The sequence below is a fragment of the Polyodon spathula genome, chromosome 26, assembly GCF_017654505.1.
Source record: "Polyodon spathula isolate WHYD16114869_AA chromosome 26, ASM1765450v1, whole genome shotgun sequence".
NCBI classification, from domain to species: Eukaryota; Metazoa; Chordata; class Actinopteri; order Acipenseriformes; family Polyodontidae; genus Polyodon; species Polyodon spathula.
This window is the reverse complement of record NC_054559.1, coordinates 9,356,135-9,377,796: the sequence shown is the minus strand read 5'-3', so window position 1 is coordinate 9,377,796 and position 21,662 is coordinate 9,356,135. Positions and strand designations below refer to the sequence as shown.

Genomic DNA, 21,662 nt, shown 5'->3' with positions numbered 1-21,662 from the left:
AAACAACATTCAATTTCCAAACTGCGAACCAAAATCATGCAACAGTCTCTTGTCACAGGGGTTGTACCGACAGACTGGAGAATTGTAAGCAAACGTAACACTCACAATTTCGTAAAACAAGTTCACAATAATATTGTACACAGGATCGTTTTTTTTTTTTTTAACAGAAGAAAGTTAAAAAAAAAACAAAAAAAAACATAAATTCCATGTAGCTTAACTGATCCAGACTAAAATATAGCCGATAAAATACACAAAATGACCAAAGGACATTGCAGCTTTAAGCAATAGTGTTTTTATTTGTTTGTTTGTTTCTTTACAGATTTTGTATGTCTGAGCTCTTGGTGTAGATCCTAAAATTGCATTCTCAGCTTAAGAAAAAAAAAAAAAAGCTCTTAACTCCAATGCTCGCATCCCCCACCACTGTATAAATGTAACCGGTTTCATTACACAGTTACACGTATCTCAACACTTGACTTTAATATATTGCTGCTACTGTTAATGGAAGTCTCAAGTATCTGGCTCCAGGCACTCTCTTGTTAAGATGCAAGGAGATAAAAGTCCTTGCCCCACAATTACACTGATAACTGTGATCTCAGAGGAGCAGCATCTAGTTTAGCTTATTCAATATGCCTCCCTTTCAATGCAGGTGTTCAATCTGTTCAGGGTAGTTTCAGATGTATGAGCATTCATTTTAAGCATGAGATAGACTCCTACAGTTGTGTTGCAACTGTGTAACTAAAGCCTTCCCCATGCGTTCATCTTGAAAGAGCAGAAATATTGCAACTACACTGAAAACGAAAATTACGTTTTAAAGCAAGGTCTGTTGATGTATCTATGTCATGTTATAAATATTAGATTAACTGGCGTTAAATGAAGTATGGGGAATAAAAATATAACATTTTAAACAAAGAATCTACAGATGTCAACTGATGGTAAAGTTGATGCATTTAAGAACTTGAGATCCAGCTGCTTTTCAATAGGTTTCTGGCCCTGGTTTGTACAGTATGAAATTATGTTTCTACTGTCTTCTTCTTGACTTGGCTTCTCGCTGACTGCACATGTTTCTTATTTTATCTCAAAAACAGACAAATAAGTAAATCATGGTATGACACTTTAAAAAACTGTGTTGAAACCTACCTGAAAAATAGCGATCCAGGCATATCCAATATTGTCAAAGTTAATAGCTCCTTTGTGTGGGTTCAGGTCTCCAGTCTTGCATACATTGTAATATTGGTTCCAGTTTATGCAGCCATTTCCAACGTCCATACTGTTGTGTGGGTGGCTGTCATAGAACATGCTGAGAGAACACTCCACCCTATTTTCCTTCAAGCGCGGGATGTCCGGACACCTAACCATCCCGTTGTCCCTATTGGTGGAGCAGATGAATGGGGTTTCTTCACCCTCCTCTTGTTTGTAATACGGGGTTAAGAAAGATAGATTGTAAGTCCTGCAATAGAACAGCAATGTTTCATCAGTGTCTAAGTACCAACAATATTTTAATTCATAGTGCATGAGGCTGCGTGGCTTTCATGCTAGGCTTTTTAGTCAATCAACTCAATAGGACAGCAAATTTATTTTTTTTCTCTTGTGGATCTTGGGGGGGGGGGGTGTGATTAGCCTTGAAAGATTCATTTATTAATAAGGTATAAATCCTTTATAATACCAATGAATACCTCTAAATTCAGATTCTTTAAGAGGTTCAATTTGCTTGTCCATGTAATGCAGAGTAGCATTTACTCTATGGCATTAAAAATGAGGATACATTTTTTTTTTCTTTTTTTTTTATTTGGGTACTGTGCTTCATGACTTTGCTGTACTTTTACTGCATGGCTTGAGTTCAAATATTGCTGTACCAAGCTGAAAATGAAACCACAGATGCCTCTCAACTTCCCCAGAGTGAATTTTGAGTGTATGGTAGTACATTCTGCTGTCTTCAGTCACTTTCCCAAGTCTATCGTAAACATTAGTGTGAGGAGCTGCAGTCACACAACTGAAGCAATAGAAGTTGGCATAAAAAAATTCAGAACTTCATTGTGAACCAGATGCTCAAATGACAGAACTGTCAAGATTGTCCTCATTAGGGGCTTTCTATACTTTACAGATTTGCTGAATTCATAAGACTTGCAAAGCTTTCCCATACCGAAGACAGATATCTTTTCAATGCAGAGTTTATATATGAATAGAAAATTATATTAACTACTGTATTTAATAATGGGTAAAATGTTGCAGTAGGTTTGATAACACTATGTAACACAATTATGTAAACACAAAAAAATAATTGTTACATGGTGTAACTGCTATGGATTTTTAGAATGTAATCATTTGTTTCCATTTCCAAACCTCAGAATTGATGTTCTTGTACTTTACGTCTTTCATCAAACACAACACATTTCCAGTCTGTTGCCAATTATGCTTTTCTGTCCTGTGCACTTTTATGAAAAGGCTTTTATTGTATAAAAAGATGTTCAGTTCTGTTCATTATCCTTATAAAACCTTGTTATTGTTCATCTTTGATGAACCTCCCCCTTTGTACTTTGCAGATAACAAATTGGACACAGAACAGGCTATATTTTAAAAACAAACATATTTAACTGGACTTTTTTTCTTGAAGCCTTTCAGTCAGGAATCATCTGGATTTGCAAATTATTGAAATGCAATCAAATTACTCATGAAATTAAAATAAGTAATATATAAATGTAGATAATGCATCTACTGGTATCATCCTGATGATAACCAAGCAACCAAGATTAGAAAACAAACACCACCAACAGGCACAGTGTGATGATTTATTGATTACTGTTCCAATCAACAACCTAATTACCAAGATCATAAATTGGTAATCCTGCTGTATGCATCTATCTTACAAATCTTTTCCACAACTTCCTCTTGTTTTTGACAACCTTAGAATGTAAGATAACACTGTGTAACAATTTTTTTAATACTGTAAATACAGTATAATCATAAATCTCAAAAAACTACTCACTTCTAAATCTTTTGTAGTCATTTTTGTATTACTTTAGTATAAATACATGTTAATTTGGATTCATATGTTGTTTTTTTCTGACTTTATGTGAACGAAAAGACACATTTGCCCATTTTCCCATTGAAAATAGTGATATTTTGAAATATCACTGTCCTGGTCACAAAAACAAAGTTTGTGGGGAATAATAGCCATTTTCTATACTTTTGAGGCATAAGCAATTAGGAAATAACACTTACTACCCAGGAAAAAAAATTGTGTTACATAGTGTAATCTGTAGTGATCCAGCCAGTGTAATTAAAAGGAGTGATTTGTGAAAATGTCTCTATGCTGCTGTTTGTCAGATATGTAAAGTGTTGTTGTGCTGTTCTGCTGGGCTGAAGTGTTTATTTTACAAAATCCTCAGCTCCTAAAAAGTTATTTTTGCTAGGAGCAGTTAACTGCTGCCACTTAACTGCAGAAACAAGTACTTACGTTTTAAAATTGTCTTCTAAGAAACACCTATTCCTCAGCAGGCCAGCCCACAATTGCACTCCAACAATCCCAAATATAAAGAAGACAAAAAAACAAAGGAGAAGGACGTTGCCTAGCATAGGCAGAGTATCTAACAGCAGGGTCACCAGTATTCTCATACCTGCAAGAAAGAAACACACACAAACGACATCATGATATAACACATCCGTTTGCCTTCCAGACAGTCCTCCTCTTCTTCGCTTCTAAATCAGGTCTCTTCATTTACTCCAGACTTGATCAATGGAGCAGCTTTCTGCTTTGTTGTGCTCATGTCAATGAAGTAGGGCTCTGCATTTTTTTTTTTTTTTTTTTTTTACTCAACAATGAAAATACATTTTCTTTACTCTACTGGCATGACAACAACAACAACAATACATACCGTGCTTATAGTAAGTATTCATCCTCATTAAACATTTTCACTGTTTGTTGTGTTACAACCTGAAATCTTGATGCATTTAAATGGGATTTTTTTTTTCCTTTGATTGACACTATGACACTCCTAAATAAGCTCAGGTGCAACCAATTGCCTTCAGAATTCACACAATAAGTTAAATGGAGTCCATCTGTGTGCAATAAAAGTGGTTCACATGATTTCAGATTAAATACACCTGTCTCTGTAAGGTCCCTCAGTTAGGTAGTGCATTCAAAGCAAAGATACTACCACTAAGACAAAAAAGCTTTCAAAACAACTCCAGGATAAAGCTGTGGAAAATCACGGATCAGGAGATGGGTATAAAAAGATTTCAAAGACATTGAACATATCATTTGTTTCCAGGGGCATAATTTCAGAAAAATTCTGGGGCTGGGGGCAAAGTTGTGTCAACATTGACAGTCTCTGTCCCAAACAGCATGATGAATGAGAAAAAAAAAAAAAAGTCAGTAATTGGGCCAGTTTACAACGAGACAGCGTGCTGTGCTTTATCCACATCGTTCTTATTCTTAAAATAAATTAAACAAAATGTGCAATGCAAGTATACTTAAAGCACGTCACAGGTTTATAACAAACTCGAAAATGTCATTCCACTGAGTCTCATTTTATAGTAATAAAGTGTGTAACATTATGGTCGTTGTTTTTCCCGAAACTTTTGTGTTTAAAAAGTGGGTAAAGGCTTTAGCGCTAACTGAATTGCTCTGCTGCCAGCTTCTGATATCCCAGTTAAGTAAACATTTCACAGTTACATACTGTAACTAATGCTACATTAAACAAACAGCGGTACAAAATAATAATTTTTATCCTTTTACAGTAGCAGCTAGAAACATTATTTCAGATCATTCTTCTGAATGCCAAAAACAGAAACAAGTAACAAAGTTTCAAATAACATGTTTACACAGAAAATCATGAACAAACTAAAATAAAAGAGGGGAGTGTCTCGCTTTCATCTTGGCAAATTCTTGGCTTTGTCAGGTTAGTTCTCAATAACCAAAAGATCACTCAATCTCACATCCCCAGTAGCTGTACACAGGTATGTTTTGACCCTGTTTGAAAAAGAAATCCATTGATTTTCATGTATAACATTGTCTAATCATTTATTTCCATACACATGCATATTTAAGCAATGTAACAGTTTAAAACAGTAATTATAACAGTAGAGTTCAATCAGATTGTATCTAATATAGTAGCGAATTACCTTAAATATAATTTTTTGCCGACCCACTGTGAAAAAGACAATGATTAGTTGATAGAGCAGCTATGCCTTCCAGTACCATTCTAAAACTTGTGCAATGTGGTGCCACACTTTTTTGGTGTTTAATATATATTCTGCGAGAACTGCAATACCGAATACTATTTGTTTTTTTTAAAGAAAACTGAAATATAAAGAAATGACAAGAATCCAAAATCAAAATAGAGTCACAGCACAGCCCTACATATGAGCCTAAATCTCATTTTCAAATCTATGGTACCTTTCTTTAGAAGTGGTACCTGGGCATAATCAATATTAATAGTTTCTTCCACAGGTGAATCCCTCGTTGTTATCTCGCTGTGTTTCTTTTTTTCTATTTTCCACCTGGTGTGGCAAATATATTTGACATATCTCTTTGACTCATCACGGTAGCAATAATATTATTATGGAAATAATAGAATGCAATGTACTTCTGTGTTGTTGATATAATCACTGGACAACAATAAATTAACAAGCACAAATTAATGAATGCCATCGATGTGTTGAGACTCTGAGTGCTAGCAATTACATCAGATAGCAACCGTCGTCAATTAAGAAAAAAAAACCTAGCCCAAAAGCTAATGTTTTCTTAATACAAAAAACAAAGACTTCTTTTGGCTGTAGAATACCCACACAGTGTGTGTGGGGGGGGGGGGGGGGGGGGGGCATAGCAAATGACACCCCTGTTTGCTGCTCCACATTTGGCAGTCTGGTATGACTAAAAGAAAATGCATATGCTTAGAAATACATACAGTTGTTTTATATAATAGCTGAGAAAATGACAACTATACTACTACAAAGACAGATTGCAGCTGTATTGAACATGGCCTTTATCTTGCAGCTACAGAAATTCAAACAAACAAAAGAAACTTTGAGTTGTAAAGCGCATCCCCATTATTTCAACCCCTCACCTACTGTGCCTCTGAACCTGGATACTGATAATGGTTTCCCAAGGCAACGGTTTTATTTTTTTCTTAATGTTTCCCACTGAGAAGACCAAATCACAATAAACTGTCCTTCAACATTTTTTGTAGCAGATATTTTTTTTCTAGTACAATTTGGTAGGGCTAAGGCCCTGCACCTGTATATAATGTGTTTTTGTTTGATTTATAAATACAATTGTTTAAAAATGTATGTTAAAAATTAAGTATGTGCTAGACAGGTCTATGAGGTTAGACTTCCCGCCCTGCTTAATAGTAACTTGATGTGCAGTAGGTGGCCAGGTGTTAATTGACTAGTTGATTATCAATTAACCATGGCCACATGCCTGTAAAAGGGGCTGGAAAGCCAGTCAAGGTTCTCCACAAGCCAAAGAGGAAGGATTGTGAAATCTGTGGAGATCCCGCATGACTGCAGGTATAGCCAGGGTGAGCAACCAAAAGAACGGCCGTCTGTATAAAGAGGTTCTAGTGTTTTACGCAGGGATTAATTTAGGGGAATTTTTATTGACAACCACCTGTTTGTCAAAAAAAGGTTATTTTCTTTGAGGATCTTGGACTAGCACCCCTCACCTTCACCTTAGGCTCTTTAAGAAACTGCAGGGTCGCAATGAAAATATTTGTCCAATTGTTTAATTGTCAACCAGCACAGCTCTTTGCAGAATTGATCCTTGGCACACACTGTATGGATTTTGATTTTAATCAAACTTTTTCCTTAGCCTTTTAGGTAATTGGTCTTTGCTCGTTTCCACATAATAAGGTTTTTAAAATTCAGTTCAAGCTTGTTTGCCCTTTCATCTGGCTTTCCAGCTTTGGTAATTGTTGCTTGTGGTGTTATCTCTGCGATGTACCCCTGTTTGCACTTTGTATTTTTAATACAGCATCTTCCTATATAAATTATTGACTCTTTAACCTCAAACCCTTTTTGAGTAGTTATCTTATGAGGACCAAGTAACAATGTCATCAATCTGGAAAGCCTTCTGGACATTATGCAATGTGTTTAATGGTACTGTATGCATTAGTTACAGTGCATTCAAGGGGATCACGGTAGGGTTGTATCAGTAGTGTAGTTGAGGGTAAACGTGGGTAAACTTTACCCTCTTCTCATTAAACAACCACAGTGTTCACTCACTCCTACTCTCCTGTGATAAGCAAATCCTGGCTATATCAAGGGCTAAAGCCAAGGTATATTCCAATGTATTATTTAAAGATGGCCAGGATCTCTTCCAATGAACCTTTAACCCACAATTCTGCACGATCATCTCAACTGATATGCACGTAACCTACTATGAGCATATCTACACATCCTTAGTACCTACCATGCAACTGCCTGGCCTGGAACACCAAAAAAAAGGTTAGTTTACCCACTGCATCACTGACAGGTTGCTATAACAGGGGAGCAGACAGGAGTTATCAATTAATGACAATTCCAGAGGTAGGGGGTTCATAAAGTAGAAGCAGAGACTGAATTGTTAAATTTATCTTTCCAGAGCCTTTGTGCTATTTGCAGGATGAAAAACAAGGTAACAGACAGTGGTGCCCAGTATCCGGAGAAGTGATGGGAAAGCAGTGTTGCATGTTTATTAAGAGACACCGAGATGATCATTTATTTTTTTTTTTTACTGGCAGCAGGGAACCACGCTGGAAATCAATTGCCTCATCAAGCGTGAGACCAAGACTCACTCTATACGAAGGGTAAATGTAGATTTGCAAAGTTAGTGTATAAAGTACTGAAGTCGACGCTGTTTCATTTGTAACAGTGTAGAAAGTACCTTCTTCCTGGAGTTTGCTGAGTGTATGTTATGCCCGCAAATTTTTAAGTTTATGGAAAAAATTCATCCCTGAGATATGCACAATCTATTAAGCGGTGGCTGCAATAACAGGCATGGAAACAGTGGCAGTTCTGCATATGATAATCTTATAAAGGGGAAGACGATGCTATTGACAGCAAGTAGTCACAACTTTTAAGAAAACAAAAGCAGACCACCCACTCTGTGAAGAAAAAATAAAAAAAAAGTATTTTCATAACATAGCAGGTTTCAAACTTAGCAGTTTCTTTACTAGCGTTTAAGAAGCTACTTGTAAAAACAAACACATTGGACATTACTAAGAATGAAGAGAAGAACGTTGAGCATGAGAAACTAAATTGCTATTCAGACCCAAAGTGTCTGTGATAAGAAGCCGATCAAGTAGTAAGAATCTACTTCACTCAATACATGCAATTAATTCCCTACAGCTGAATTGAAAAAAAAAATCAATTTCTGTCTTTTCAAAGTCTTTTTTATACATATTAGGTTAGCAGATGAGTATAATTAAAGCTTACATGAACAGAATTCTAAACATTGTTGAAATGGTTGTCATTGAATTAATTTTGAGTGTGTTCACATTGGGTTCGTTTAGAGCAGGGGTGGGCAATTCTGGTCCTGGAAGGCCGGTGTCCCTCCTGGTGTTTGTTCCACCTGACCAATTAAGCTTTTAATAAGCACTTCATTGGTCCAATTAAGTAATTTAGGGTACAGCTGGAACAAAAACCAGGAGGCACACCTGCCCTCCAGGACTGGAATTGCCCACCACTGGTTTAGAGGGTTTGGTCTGCACTCGGTACAATTTGGTACATTTGGTGTGAAGTGTGACCAGCAGTCCGCTAAAGAGGTGGTCTTGGTCTATTTGGCAAAATTACTGAATAATGAGTTGTTATAACAAATTCATCCGATGTTTAATTTTTAAACTGTTATTGTGTTGTTTTATATACAATTATTTTAACAACTTTAGAGTAGCTATAGCGTCAGTAAATTCAAGACAAAAAAAAGGCATAATTTGTGTAAAAACAAAAAATGCAACAATCTATAGCTGAAAAAGCAACAAGTACTTATCTGAATAGGCACTCCTGTTAGGTCAGTTCTTGAAAGGAGATCTGTGTGTGCAGTCCTTTATACCATCGGGGGCAGGCATGACCTTATCAGAGGCTTGGCTGGGCAGCTTTGGTATGGAATATTCAGGTTTCAGGTCTTTAGGAGGTAAACACCTACTAGGTAATGGCTATATTTCATACTTGAAGGGGAACTCTAGACATTCACGTTTAGTAAATTCATGCTCATGTAGGCTGTTTCATTAGTTTAGGGTTAAAATAATAATAATATATTAATGTCTGAAACCCACTTTATCATTTTTAATAACCTGCATGAAGCCCCATGAGCAGAAGCTTAAATCACTATCCTCTCCAGACTCCCCTTCAATGCCATAGTATATGTTCTGAGGGGGTTATGTAATATATTTCAGGAGTTTTTTCAACGTATCTTCTGATTAAATAAGCAACCCTTGTGTTTAAAGATGATGCTTTACTTAATGTCTCAAAAAGGGCAAGTCTCTGATGTTGCCTCTCCATACGTGTATCAAAATAAAATCCTGGCTAACAAGCTGCCAAGTCAGGACCTGCCCTGACCTAAAAGCCAAACACATTACTGACCAATGAGCGTGTAATTTGAAAGCTACTGACGGCCCTATCTGCTGTAAACGGTTGCTAGGATACTCTGCTGAGTTGGAAATAAGAAATGAAGCCACATCAGCTTCCTACATAAGAAAGTGAGACAGCAGAGGCTTAGTAATAAGTTTTGGGTGACCTGCAATTGTGTGCTGACCATGTAAGTAACACTCAACGGTGTAGTCGAGGGTATACGCAGGTAAATGCTGTTTACCCACTTTTAATTTGGCAATATAGCGTTTACTCACTTCTCATAAGGGACACAGAGTTTACTCGCTTCTACTCTCCTGTGATATGCAAATCCTGCGTTAAAGACAAGATAATTTCAAGGCTCTCAGCAAAGGGTAGCGTGGCCACTGGACTGCGTGTTCTGTGTCTGTGTGTTTGTGTGTGTGCGTGCGTTTGTGGGTATGATCGGTTGTTTATGTTTTGTTAATGCTATGTTGTTAGGCACACTGGACCTGCAGGGTGGTGTGAATAGCCTTCATCCTAGCCCGCGAAAGAACACTCACAGGACTGTTCAGTGAAGCGCACCATCAGCTCTGTGACTGTTCATGTGAATAGCACCTGAAAGGGTAAAGGATTGTATGGGTGGCTCTGGTTGGCTGAGGGCCAATAACAATGTATCTGTTCATGTTAATCTGTTCAATCTATCTGTTCAACTCTACCAAACAGGGAAGTTTACCCATTTTTTTTTCTATTTACCACTACACCACTGGTAACATTTCATTAATGTAAAATATATATTTTTTGCATAAGCTATAATATTATATTTGTTTGGAATCAGACATGTGGAAGCAGGCACAACCAGTGAAATATGATTCTGTTTTGTGACAACCAGTACAAGTGAATATATAATTAATGGATAATCAATAAGACTGTTATTTCTCAGCACAGTGGTGAGTAAGCAACATGGCAAATGTGCCTGTTTCAATGGGGATTCTCTAACCCAGAAATTCCCACTAGTGCACTCAAGTTACACATATTGTGTATGCCTCTGCAGTTATTGCAATTTAATTTTAATGTCTATGGAAAAATGAACTCTAGATGGCCTAGAAAAAAAATGATTCAACAATTGCTCTTGTCAGAAACAAACAAAAAAAGACTTATCAAAATTTGTGTTGTTTTTTTAAAGTAAATTAGCATTCTGCATACTTGGCTGATACCCACTGTATACATTATGTACATAAATTAGTGTCTTGTTATTGTCATGTCCTCTTCAATATGAATAACACCAAAACGCAAAGAAATTTGTGGGTTTTTTAAAAAAAAATTTCTTTATAAATCCACTTATAAGAGGGATAGAAAGTGAAAAATAGGATGTCAGATGGTTAGTTTAGGCTTTTATGGTCAACTGATGATATATTTAACGTCAGAATTGCTGTTTGGCTCCAGAGCATAACAAAATGCAGTGCTATCTAATTATCCAAGTAGGGAATTAAACTACACCCACACAATGAAGACAGCATCATAAACCCAGATGAAAGCTGGAGAGGTGTGGCGGTGCGTCTCAGAAGGGAGTGTGCAGGAGCTGCAACTCGTAACAAGCTTGTGAGGCAGAGCTGGGATCTCACCCAAGAGGACTGGGCATTGCTGTGCTGCACAATAGCACAGGGCAAGGCAGAAATGAAAAGATTGCCAAAAGAATAGAAAAGCAATGTATTTCCTTTCTGGTTAGTCAATCCTTAACTAAATCATCTTGAAACAGTTAAAATAATATGTGGTGTTAGGATGCCAAGTTTAAAATCCAAGACACTGTGTGTTTCTTCTGTTCTGACGCTTGGAGGCTGTTTATCCCACCCTAACACCACGTGTCACAAAGACGGCTGTAGTGGGGACGTCAGACCAGAAGAAACACACAGTACAGAGAGGAAATGATAAATGGATGAGCTGCTGCGCAGTTTGTTATTACAAAATAAAACAGGACAAAACAGGACACGGCACTGGTAGCCAAAACAAAGAGACAAACAAAAACGGACTAACACTTAACAAACGGTGAGTTTAAAAAAACAAATACCGTGCTCGTCCCACCGGCACGTAATAGCAATTGATATATCTAACTAATTCTTTCTCCTCCTCTCTCTCCCGTTCCCTACTCACCGAACACCCAACCCAGAGTGAGTAAAACGTGCATCTATATATATTGTTCTGCTGGGATTCAATTACCAATTAATTATTCACTTGAATCCCAGCACGTGAATGAATTATGTGCAACCTCATGCTCACATATTAAATACTTTAAATGCACGTGAATCGATGTACAATCCCGTGCCTAAACACAATTATACATTTTTAAACACACGTGAAACACAGACCTGTTTATATCCCGTGTACCAATGCCTATACACCAACATTTAACACACCACACGCAACATATACAGAAAATACACACTGGGACAGGCACTTTGTCACAGTTGTTTACAAGGAATGTAACAAAATAACTAATACAATGATCGATTAAAACCTGGATTGCCATAATTTGAACAGTCCTCTTTTTATGATGTCTTCCAAATGAAGAAATAAAGAATAAGATTAAAATAGACACACAAATTTAAAAAAAACACAAAAAAAACAAAGATGTTCTAAGCCTAACTATCCCCAAAGCATGTACTTTAAACTGTAACTAATTCAGTTTAACAAATAACATGTGATGTTGTCAGCCGAACAGTCTGAGTGTATTGTACTTGTACCACAGAGATTGAGCAGAGAAATTGTGAGGCTGTAAGTAAGTTTTACTTACTAGGAACTCTGTTAATGGCTCTGAGAGGCCTGAGAACCCGCACAGTACGAATAGCAGACAAGCTGACGTTGTGCCCATCCAGTGAGTACTCCAGCATCCTGCAAAAGAGGAGATAAAGCTGTGCTGGTATTTATCATATTGAATTAGCATTCAATTCAGTAACACGCAATGTGAACAACACATTCAAAACATATCAAGTACAGTAGGTGTAACATCATAGGTTTAAGAACTTTAGAAAAGTTTATGTTGAAATATTGGGATGTTGAGGCTGAGATTGGCCCAGGAAAGGAAGATGGTTATAAAGGAGGCATTGGGGAGAAGGAAGCAGAGAACAAAAATACTTTTTGGAAATGGTAGACAATAGCAAAGGAGGCTCCACAATTTCTCCAAGAAAATGTTTTTAATATAAAAAGAATGTTCAGGTTCGGGTTTTATAAACTTATCATGGTATATCTGATTAATCAAAACAATGAACCGGGAGCCACATGTGACATTTTCGTTTCTTATCATCCAAGTCAACACCTGGCACTAAATTGGTACTAAATCATTCAACAGCACTCCCCCTACCCCTTCCCCTCCCACCCCTCCCCCTCTCTGTGTGCAGCACTTCTGCCGAAATCAATCACAAGATCATCCTCTGCGCCATGGGAGCTCCATCACTGTTTAACAGCGGGAACAGGAAAATTGGGTTTTAGTCTCACCTAAAAACAATCAGCGAGGTGTCAATTAAAAAAAGTCTCAGAAGTGTGAAATATGCAATACTGAAGTTCTAACAGACCAACATCCATGGCATTCTATCTTGAAAAAGATAAATGAAAACTTAATAATTCAAGCTGTAAACTCTAGCCAAATAGATTAATGGTTCAATCTCCGGTCTGGAATTAAAACTAAGCACACAGATAGGGCCTGCTGAGGGTAAATATTGCTTAATATCAATATAGTAGCATTTATTATGTAACTACAATACTAAATCACAAAGGCATTTATTAAGATTGAGTAACAATGACATTAAACACAATCTCCTGGGTTAGGGTTAGGGTTAGTCCTGCTGTATTACATTGTGTTGAATCTCGGGAATGCTGATTAGCACAAGTTAATTTCCGCACACCTTCCAAAGCTGATGTCCATAGCTAGGGACCTCTGTTATTCCAATTTTCAAAACTTTCATGTTTTGGTCTGTACTGAAACTATGCTATGAACCATTAACTGCTGTATGTGAATGCAATAAGTTTACTAAATTTAACAAGATCTGATCTTTAGTTTTGACCTTTTAATAATTTGTACTTTGGAAAAAGCAGGACAACGAGACATGTTACAAGACATGCCTAACAAGCTGAACTGTTTTCAAAGAATGACAACTAAGTCACCGTAGTGAACAGTGGTTAATAAAATAATGAAATTCAACACTAATAATAATAATAATAACAGGGATTTTATAACCCTCACCTTTCAGTCAGTAAGAATGACAGCCAAATAAACAAAAAGGTCATTAACGGAGCGAAGATAAAGTAGCCCAGCTATATTACGGATGTCATGTCATCAGTGGCACTGATTGATAAGCTTCTCTGAGCCATCCAAGTGGTCTCATGTTTAAAATTAAGCACTGACTTCTCTATTAGAATCTGGTCTGAATTATGTTTGTAAAAAAAAAAGAAAAATGCTACAATGTATTTGCAAGCCTGTGTTTTAAAGGCTATTCCATTGCTCAAATACAACATGTGAAAAATAATAGAAGGGGCTGTGATGAATGTTGGCTTTCTAGGAGAGATGCTGACCCTGCCATGACAATGAAGAAATCCAGACGGTTCCACGTGTCTCCCAGGTAACATTTCTGTCCAAAAATCCCCAGGGCAATCATCTTGATGACCATCTCAACAGCAAAGAATGCAAAAATAAAGTCATCAAATGCCTGAAAAAACAAACAAACAATTGAAAATGCAGACCAATGTTATTTTAATAAAAACTAATATCAGAGCTGTCATACTCTAGCAGACTAAGATTATTAAGTTATACAGTCCAATGGGAATGCTCTTCATCCTTCACAGTGTATAAAAATAATACTCAACTTTAATTATGCATTTTCAGTGTGACAGGATAGTGCACATGGAGTGAGTATCAGCACTATAACATGCTCATCTTTATCAGATTGTGTGTGCTCTTGGATGTATTTTTGAATCTGACCTGCATGTGTGGGCAGGCAGATCAACTAAACTATGATCTGAGAAAAGTCCCAGTCTATCCATCAAGGCAAATCTGGCTTAGGGCCAAGTGAAAACACTTCATCCACAAAACAGTGGTTAAATGTATTTTAAACAAGATAACCAAATCTTCCAGTATCAGGGGACAAGTCCATATGTTTTGTTATAGCTGATGCTGTTTGAGAGTGCTTTTGTATGCTACATTTTGCACTGTGAAACTGAGCTGGAAGAGATTTCCATTGTCAAACTGCGGCTGTCCCTGGTCCCATATGCAGTCTACAACTAAACTGGTCCATTCCATAAAAATGTTAAGGTTGTTACATTGGACAAGTGATCAATATCAGACTACTTACTTTTGTCTATTAGGTTAGACCCATCGTCACAAAAGGGTAGTCTGATATTGATTACTTTTCACATGTACTATTTTAATAAAATGTTAAATGGTTGAATCACACAACAGAGCGTCAAAATCAATCTGCTGCCAATGGAAACGAAGAGGACACTTTAAAATCACTTTCAGCTTGGCTCTACTGACATTTAAGGCCTTATGGGCACCAGAAAGCAAAGCAGATTGAAACTTAAGAAAAAAAAAACTTGGACGCGCTGGCTCTGTTGATAATAAGACAATAAGGCAGGGGTTTTACCTGAAGGATGGTGCACCACTCAGACTGACACTTGACATCTTCACAGGGCTGGAACATCCCCAAAGTTGCGCAGTTCAGGAGGATTACGAGCATGCTGACATGCTCAAACCAAGTGAGGTGGAGAGTCAAGGAAGGGTCAATCACGAGTGAAAATGCATAAAGATCAAAAGAAATGCAAGTAATATGTTCCGGTTTTGGCAACAAACAAACAAAAAAAATCGTAGATGATAGTGAGTGCAAAAGCGTCCTTACTATTTACTGAAACATGAACAATTTCAAAAGAGAAAAAAGAAAAACTGTACAGTATGAATTGTCACAAGCAAGTACTAATGCCTCTAAAAAAAAATAAAAACATCTCTGGTACTATGTGTTCAGTAAATTAAACATTAATGTAATGGTTCTAAGTGTTAAACCTATAGGAATGACGCATAAGCATTTATAGTACATACAGTTTGTCATCTTCTAATAGGATTTAGCAGTTTTTATCTGTAACCCAAAGATTAAATCGCCTTTAGTGTTAACCTAATGGAAAGGTACTTTATCTGCAAAGTGGTTATTCTGCCTGATCTCTGCCTTACTCCCTCACATTATTTTCTTTAATAAATGGTTCAACTTCATTAGAGCTGGAAGCCACTGAAGCTAGCCTTTGGATGTTTATTTCATTTCCACAGCCATCTAGGCTGAATTAGTGTAATTATATATATTACAGGCTGGGCCGGGTACCTGAAAACCCGGGTACCCGTCGGGTTTTAAATTGCCTGATGTTACCCGGGTCTCTTTTTACTAACCGGGTATGCCAGTGAAAACTCTATGACCAGTTATTGTGCAAAAAGATAAAATAAGTAGCCTTTATTTAAAAATAAATAAGCAAATAAATAAAATGTGGAGCACATTAAGTAAGTGTGCTTACTCCTTTGAATGAAATATTTTCTTGGCAGTTTGCAAATTCCGTTTTCTCCTGCTTGGTAAAGACATTCCACCCAATGCTTTGCTTAGATGTCATTGTTTACTGATCAGGAACGGCACTTTGTTACAGTACAACCAAACAGACGCACATGTGACTTGTATCTTAACAACAACAACAGCAGTATATGTCTGTGACAGGAAATGACGTTGCGGTGACCCAGACCAGAAGAAAGCACAACAAAAACAAAGGTACAGGGCAGTGGCGCATGCGCCGTTTTATTTAAAGCAAACAAAAAATAAATAAAATATTTGAACAAAAATAAACACTTGCTGGCAGAGCAGAAATAAAACAATTAAACAAAAATAAATCTCGAACACAAATGAATTAAGGTCCGGCTGGGCAGTAGTAGCCTTCATGGATCCTTATATTCTTTTAGATTTACTTTCTCCTCTCTCACTCCTCGCTTACTCTCGTTCCTCCTCTGAACATCCACCTGGAGTGCAGAGAGCTGCTGGTATTTATACAGGTGACCATCTCCCGATTAACAACAAATTAGTCACTTAACTAATTCGGGATATGGCCACCTTCTGCATGAGTTTTATAATGTGGATGGGGCTTCCCATCCACGCTGCAAAACAATAACAAAACTAAAAGCATAGCTACGCTGTCATACAAAATAATAAACAAACAAAACACATGGCGGTTCACCGTCATCTATAAACACAAATATAAAACAATAAACAAATACAAAATAACAACACAGGGGCGGAGGGGGAGACCCCGTTCTAAAAAATAAACAAACAATATGATTAAACAGCAGGGCTTTCCTACCGCCCTGCTACAATGTCGCAAAGAATCCTGCAGCATGATGCACAAGTCTACAGATCTGAAGGGACTAAATGTAGGTGTACTATATAGTATTTATATATATTGTGGTTAGGGTTAGGAAATTCTTCTTGGGACACTTTCAAATATTGTTGTTATAAAGTCTCATGGAATAGTGTGCCATTTCCTTAATATTCTCTCCTATTATTTGAGCGTCTCCTTGGGGGATACCTGGAAACAAGTTCTCAATGAAAGTGCTGACTGCAAGGTATTCATGGTGCAAAGAAGGGTTCAAAAGCACACATAAAACAGTCCATTAACTCTAGTCACAGTAAATAAGCTACTCCTGGTTTTATTTAGCAGGAGAAGCAGGGCATTACGCTGCAGTGGTAGGAGTTGATGAGGGTGCTGACCTTTTGCATTAAAAGGACAAAAGGTATTTTTATCAGGCTGGGATTCAAACATGAACCGGTTTATTGAGTGTGACCAAGCACAGTAAGTCTTGCATGCCTGTGTGACAGGAAATGTGTGCAGAGGACTTTGGATAGAAGGACACAGTATAATATATAATAGATCTGGCCAGAGCACAGCTGGGTGCTGATGCAAAGAAAGCATTCATTAATTCAGTTGCTTGAGCTACATTCCATTTTAACCCAGTGTGGTACAGAGAAAAGGGAGGACCCCCTTAAAAAGACTAATTAGTGCAAATCAGGCTGTCAGTTGTTTGTTACTCATCATAAAATACAGCATTTATTGTTCCCACAAGTAGCATGTTCTGGATGAAGACAGAATATATATATATTCAGTCTTTTGAATGGCATCTCAAGGGTTAAACATAATAAATGGAAAAGAAAAAAGAACGGTAATATGTCCAGTAAACAAACAACATTGTTAGGTGTAAATTGATTTCTTCATGCGGGATTTACATGTTCATTACCTCACTGTCTCATTGACATAGCTTGCTCTTCGTTCAGCATCAGCTAACTTCTCCTGAGAGACGAATCCAATAGCTTCTGGCTCACTTGTAGTGAACACTGTGACAGTCAGCTCCTATAAGTTGGTCAGCAGCTAATATCAAGGAATTGAGAGGACTCAAGACAGCGCACCACCTCAGAGCCAGTAACTCAATCAGTACCAAGGACAGCGACATGATCAGTCTGGTTGGTGCTATCATGAAGACACAGGGCCTTCCCTTTATTATTGGGTTTGATGCAAACTCAGCTGAAAGCCCTGACTCCTATTGCAGCTCCTGCGATGAAATGTCCCTGTCAAGACAATCTGACTGTGCTGCTAAAAGAGGTATAAAAGCAGAGCTTGTATATAACATCATCCAAGTGCACAGAGATACAGCATCTGTTCTGTTTACTTCAAATCACCCATGATGTGATTTTTGAAGCAACAACACTAAAACCATGAATAATATTCCTTTTTAGAGCCCCATCAATTAACCATTGAGGAGTCTGAACGCATATGTTATATTTTATGTGTAAAACAATACATTTCAGGTAACCTGAATGCACTTATAAAAAGGCATTCCTGTCAGTATAATCAGGTATATAGATAATTATAGAATTGTTAAGTATAGAACTGCATACAGCAACTAAAGAATTATAACCAATTACATCATGTTGTGTTTTAACCAATCATGCACCAGTTCTGAGCAAGAGCTATAATGTTTTAATTAATCTAATTAAGTACAATTTTAACTCATAAACAATATTATTTACATTTGTGAAAAATGGTTCTACCACAGCTCACTATGAACTTATGCAAGGTAACAAGTATTTGTTTATTTATTTATTTATTACTTTGTCACATGGCAGATCCATGCTATTGGGCTTTTTTCCATTTATAATATTGTACACATGTAATTACCTCCCTCAGACTGATACACCCTTGCTATATTCTACAACAAAACACAATAACTGCCCTCTACAATTAGGAGGCAATTACAGGGGGTATCAAGTGTTTCCCAAGGGGACTTGACTCAACAGTTCTGAGGCAGTTATCCAGAAACCTTTTCTGCTGAAAGCTGTTAAAAGTACTCTCGCTATGTGTCTCAGGAGATGGAGAAAGCAATCTGCCTCAGGTAAAATTCATTCTCAGCAGACTTTCACCTTTTTCGTTTTATTTATATATTTTTTTGTTTTGTTTGGACAAAACCGGATTGATGCTGTTAAAGTCTAAGGATATCTTAAAATGCCAGTTTAAAAAGAATAATTTTTGGCAATACTCTGGGTAAGCAAGAACAACTTATAATTCCTATGTACAGCTTGACTCAATCTCTTCTGAGATTTCTTTAGCCCTGACATCGACCTACCTCAGTCAGTTCACACTGTACCCTGAATCCTGAAGAATTAGTCTTGAATGGAACAAGATTTCTGCTGTTTGCTATTAATTTCATAGCAGATGTATTTCTGCAATGCTCAAGTCAAAGTGCCCTTGAAGCCTCATTACTATTTTCACATTAACAATGGCAGCAGAATGTATTAAACAAATACAGTACCTGAGCCAAGAAAATATCTAATCAGATCTTTATACATTGCATTGTTTTGTATCCATATTAAAAATGAAAAAGGTAAAAATACAGAACTACCTGATTATGTTAAAACTTCACATAACATTAAACTTCAGTGCAACAGTAATAAAAGACCCACTCTTTGCAGAACATGTTGGCATTTGAACCAAAAACCAGCACAGGTACAGGTTTCACTGGGGAAAGTTGATGTTAAACAGGCTTACTATACATTTTACAGTGGATAAACTACAGTTCAAGCTCTGACAAATTCCTTGGGGAGTGCTGATGGACAGCAATCCCCCATGCCATACATTTTCGATTGGATTTAGGTCTGGGCCACTGAAGGAAATCATGTGAATCACTATAATTTAACACATGTGGAGGCCACTTATCTGCGTGTGTGATTTTGAAGGCGATTGGTTACACCTGAGATAATTTAGGATCGCTATTATAAGGGAGGTGGACACTTATTTTTTTCACTTGGAAGTTGTTGGGTAGGATGTGCATATAAATGAAAAAAAAAAAAAAAAAAAACATTTTAATTCCAGGCTGAGGAAATAAAAGATAAACATTTTGAAAGGAGGTGCAGACTTTCTATAGGCACTGTGTGTGATATCCGTGACACACATATATATTATATATATATATATATATATATATATATATATATATATATATATATATATTACAAAATTTATATATAAACAAATTATATCTTTCTGATAGTAAGAAAAATTTATTTTTATATATTATAAAATTATAGTAGAGAGACTACATTTATAGTATATAAAATATATGATATATTTATAAAACTTATTTCTTACAAAGCACAGCAGTCGGTACTGAATCCATTATGACACCAAGAGAAGCAATAAAGAATAGAATTTCCAATATAAATGTGTTCTTAGGTGGGTTGAACATGAGTGCTGTTATTGCATTTGACATTTCTCCCTTAGGAGCTTTATTTGTATGCTACTGGAGAAAAAAAAAAAATCACATTTTACAAATATGGGCTTTCTGTAATATATGTGCTAGTTAATGGCAAGTAGAAATGTAATGTTAGGTTGCTCACGTAACCCTGGTTCCCTGAAAGAGAAAACAACCACCAACAACATTATGTATGGGATATGCCTGCCCATTGGGTAGGTATCGCTGAGCTCTCTAAATCAGAGCTGCCGTTAGGCCCCTCCCTGGGATGTCACACTGGGTCCCGCCCACCTAGGGATTAAAACTGTCAAAACCGAGGAAGCCATTTCTCTTTTTCCATGGAACCTGTGAGGGCAACCAATGTGACCTCGCGGTTGGTGGTTGTCTTCTCTTTCAGGGAACCAGGGTTACGTGAGTAACCTAATGTTCCCTTTCAATTCGAAGATGACCACCAACAACATTACATGGGATAATGTATACCACACCCATTGCGAGGGAGAAGGAACAGCAGCATATGAGGGATGCATCAGAACCGCATAACCCCAGGGTTAACGGTGTGAGCTTACACCCTCAAGGACCCTCATGCCTAACGAAGGCAGGGCAGGATCTGCCACATTAAGATGGTAGAACCTGGAGAAAGTAGGCGGAATAGCCAGCTAGTCGCAGTACAGATATTGAACAGCGAGGCCCCTCTGAAGAGGGCCCAAGACGTAGCCAACCCTCTAGTAGAGTGTTGCTACCCTCCCAGGTGGGGGCAAGCCAGCACCTTCATACGCAGATCTCCTCCACGGCTAGCCCAAGGGTATGTCCTGGGAATATAGGCGCATCTAGCAGCGCAGCCTTATCCACATTAGGAACCCTGGCTTGTGACAGCCACAGCTGTCTACGAGCCACCACTAGGCTAGTCGGGCTCTGGCAAAGAGCTTGCCCTTTATATAGGCCGGGTATATGTAGCAGTGTGCTTGACAGGATGCGTAGTTTGAGAGCGTGTCCTCCTGTGCTGTCTGGCTTCCCATTCACCAAGACCTCCCCTGGAACTGTGGCTGGAGCCACAGGTGCCTGTCGAGACAGGAGCTCCAGGACCTAGGCCATTTGTGCCTTGAGGTCCATAATATCCCTGGCTTGTTTAGACCACTTCTCCCTTCTCGCCTGTGGGGATGGGGACTGGCTATGGGAGGCCTGCTAGAATAATGTATCATAGCAATATTTTACAAAACATTATTTATTTTAACCATGTATCATAGCCAGAGGGGCCTCAAGCAATGTATATATAACCATGTGATTAAGCAATGTTTGCACTGCGTGCACTGAGCACAGTGCATGCTGAGCA

General features: G+C 37.6%; 1 protein-coding gene across 1 annotated transcript in view; it reads right to left on the bottom strand.

The window, feature by feature from the left end:
- The window catches only part of LOC121300795 (voltage-dependent T-type calcium channel subunit alpha-1H-like), a 75,224-nt gene extending 59,962 nt beyond the window's left edge, over positions 1-15,262 (bottom strand). The window contains exons 1-5 of the mRNA XM_041229671.1: positions 15,156-15,262; positions 14,089-14,222; positions 12,314-12,411; positions 3,455-3,614; positions 1,138-1,447 (exon numbers count right to left, since the gene is read on the bottom strand). Coding sequence (XP_041085605.1) covers positions 1,138-1,447; positions 3,455-3,614; positions 12,314-12,411; positions 14,089-14,222; positions 15,156-15,248 — 795 coding nt within the window. The 5' untranslated portion in view covers positions 15,249-15,262. The remainder of the gene's footprint in view (positions 1-1,137; positions 1,448-3,454; positions 3,615-12,313; positions 12,412-14,088; positions 14,223-15,155) is intronic.
- Between the last annotated feature and the right edge of the window lie 6,400 nt (positions 15,263-21,662).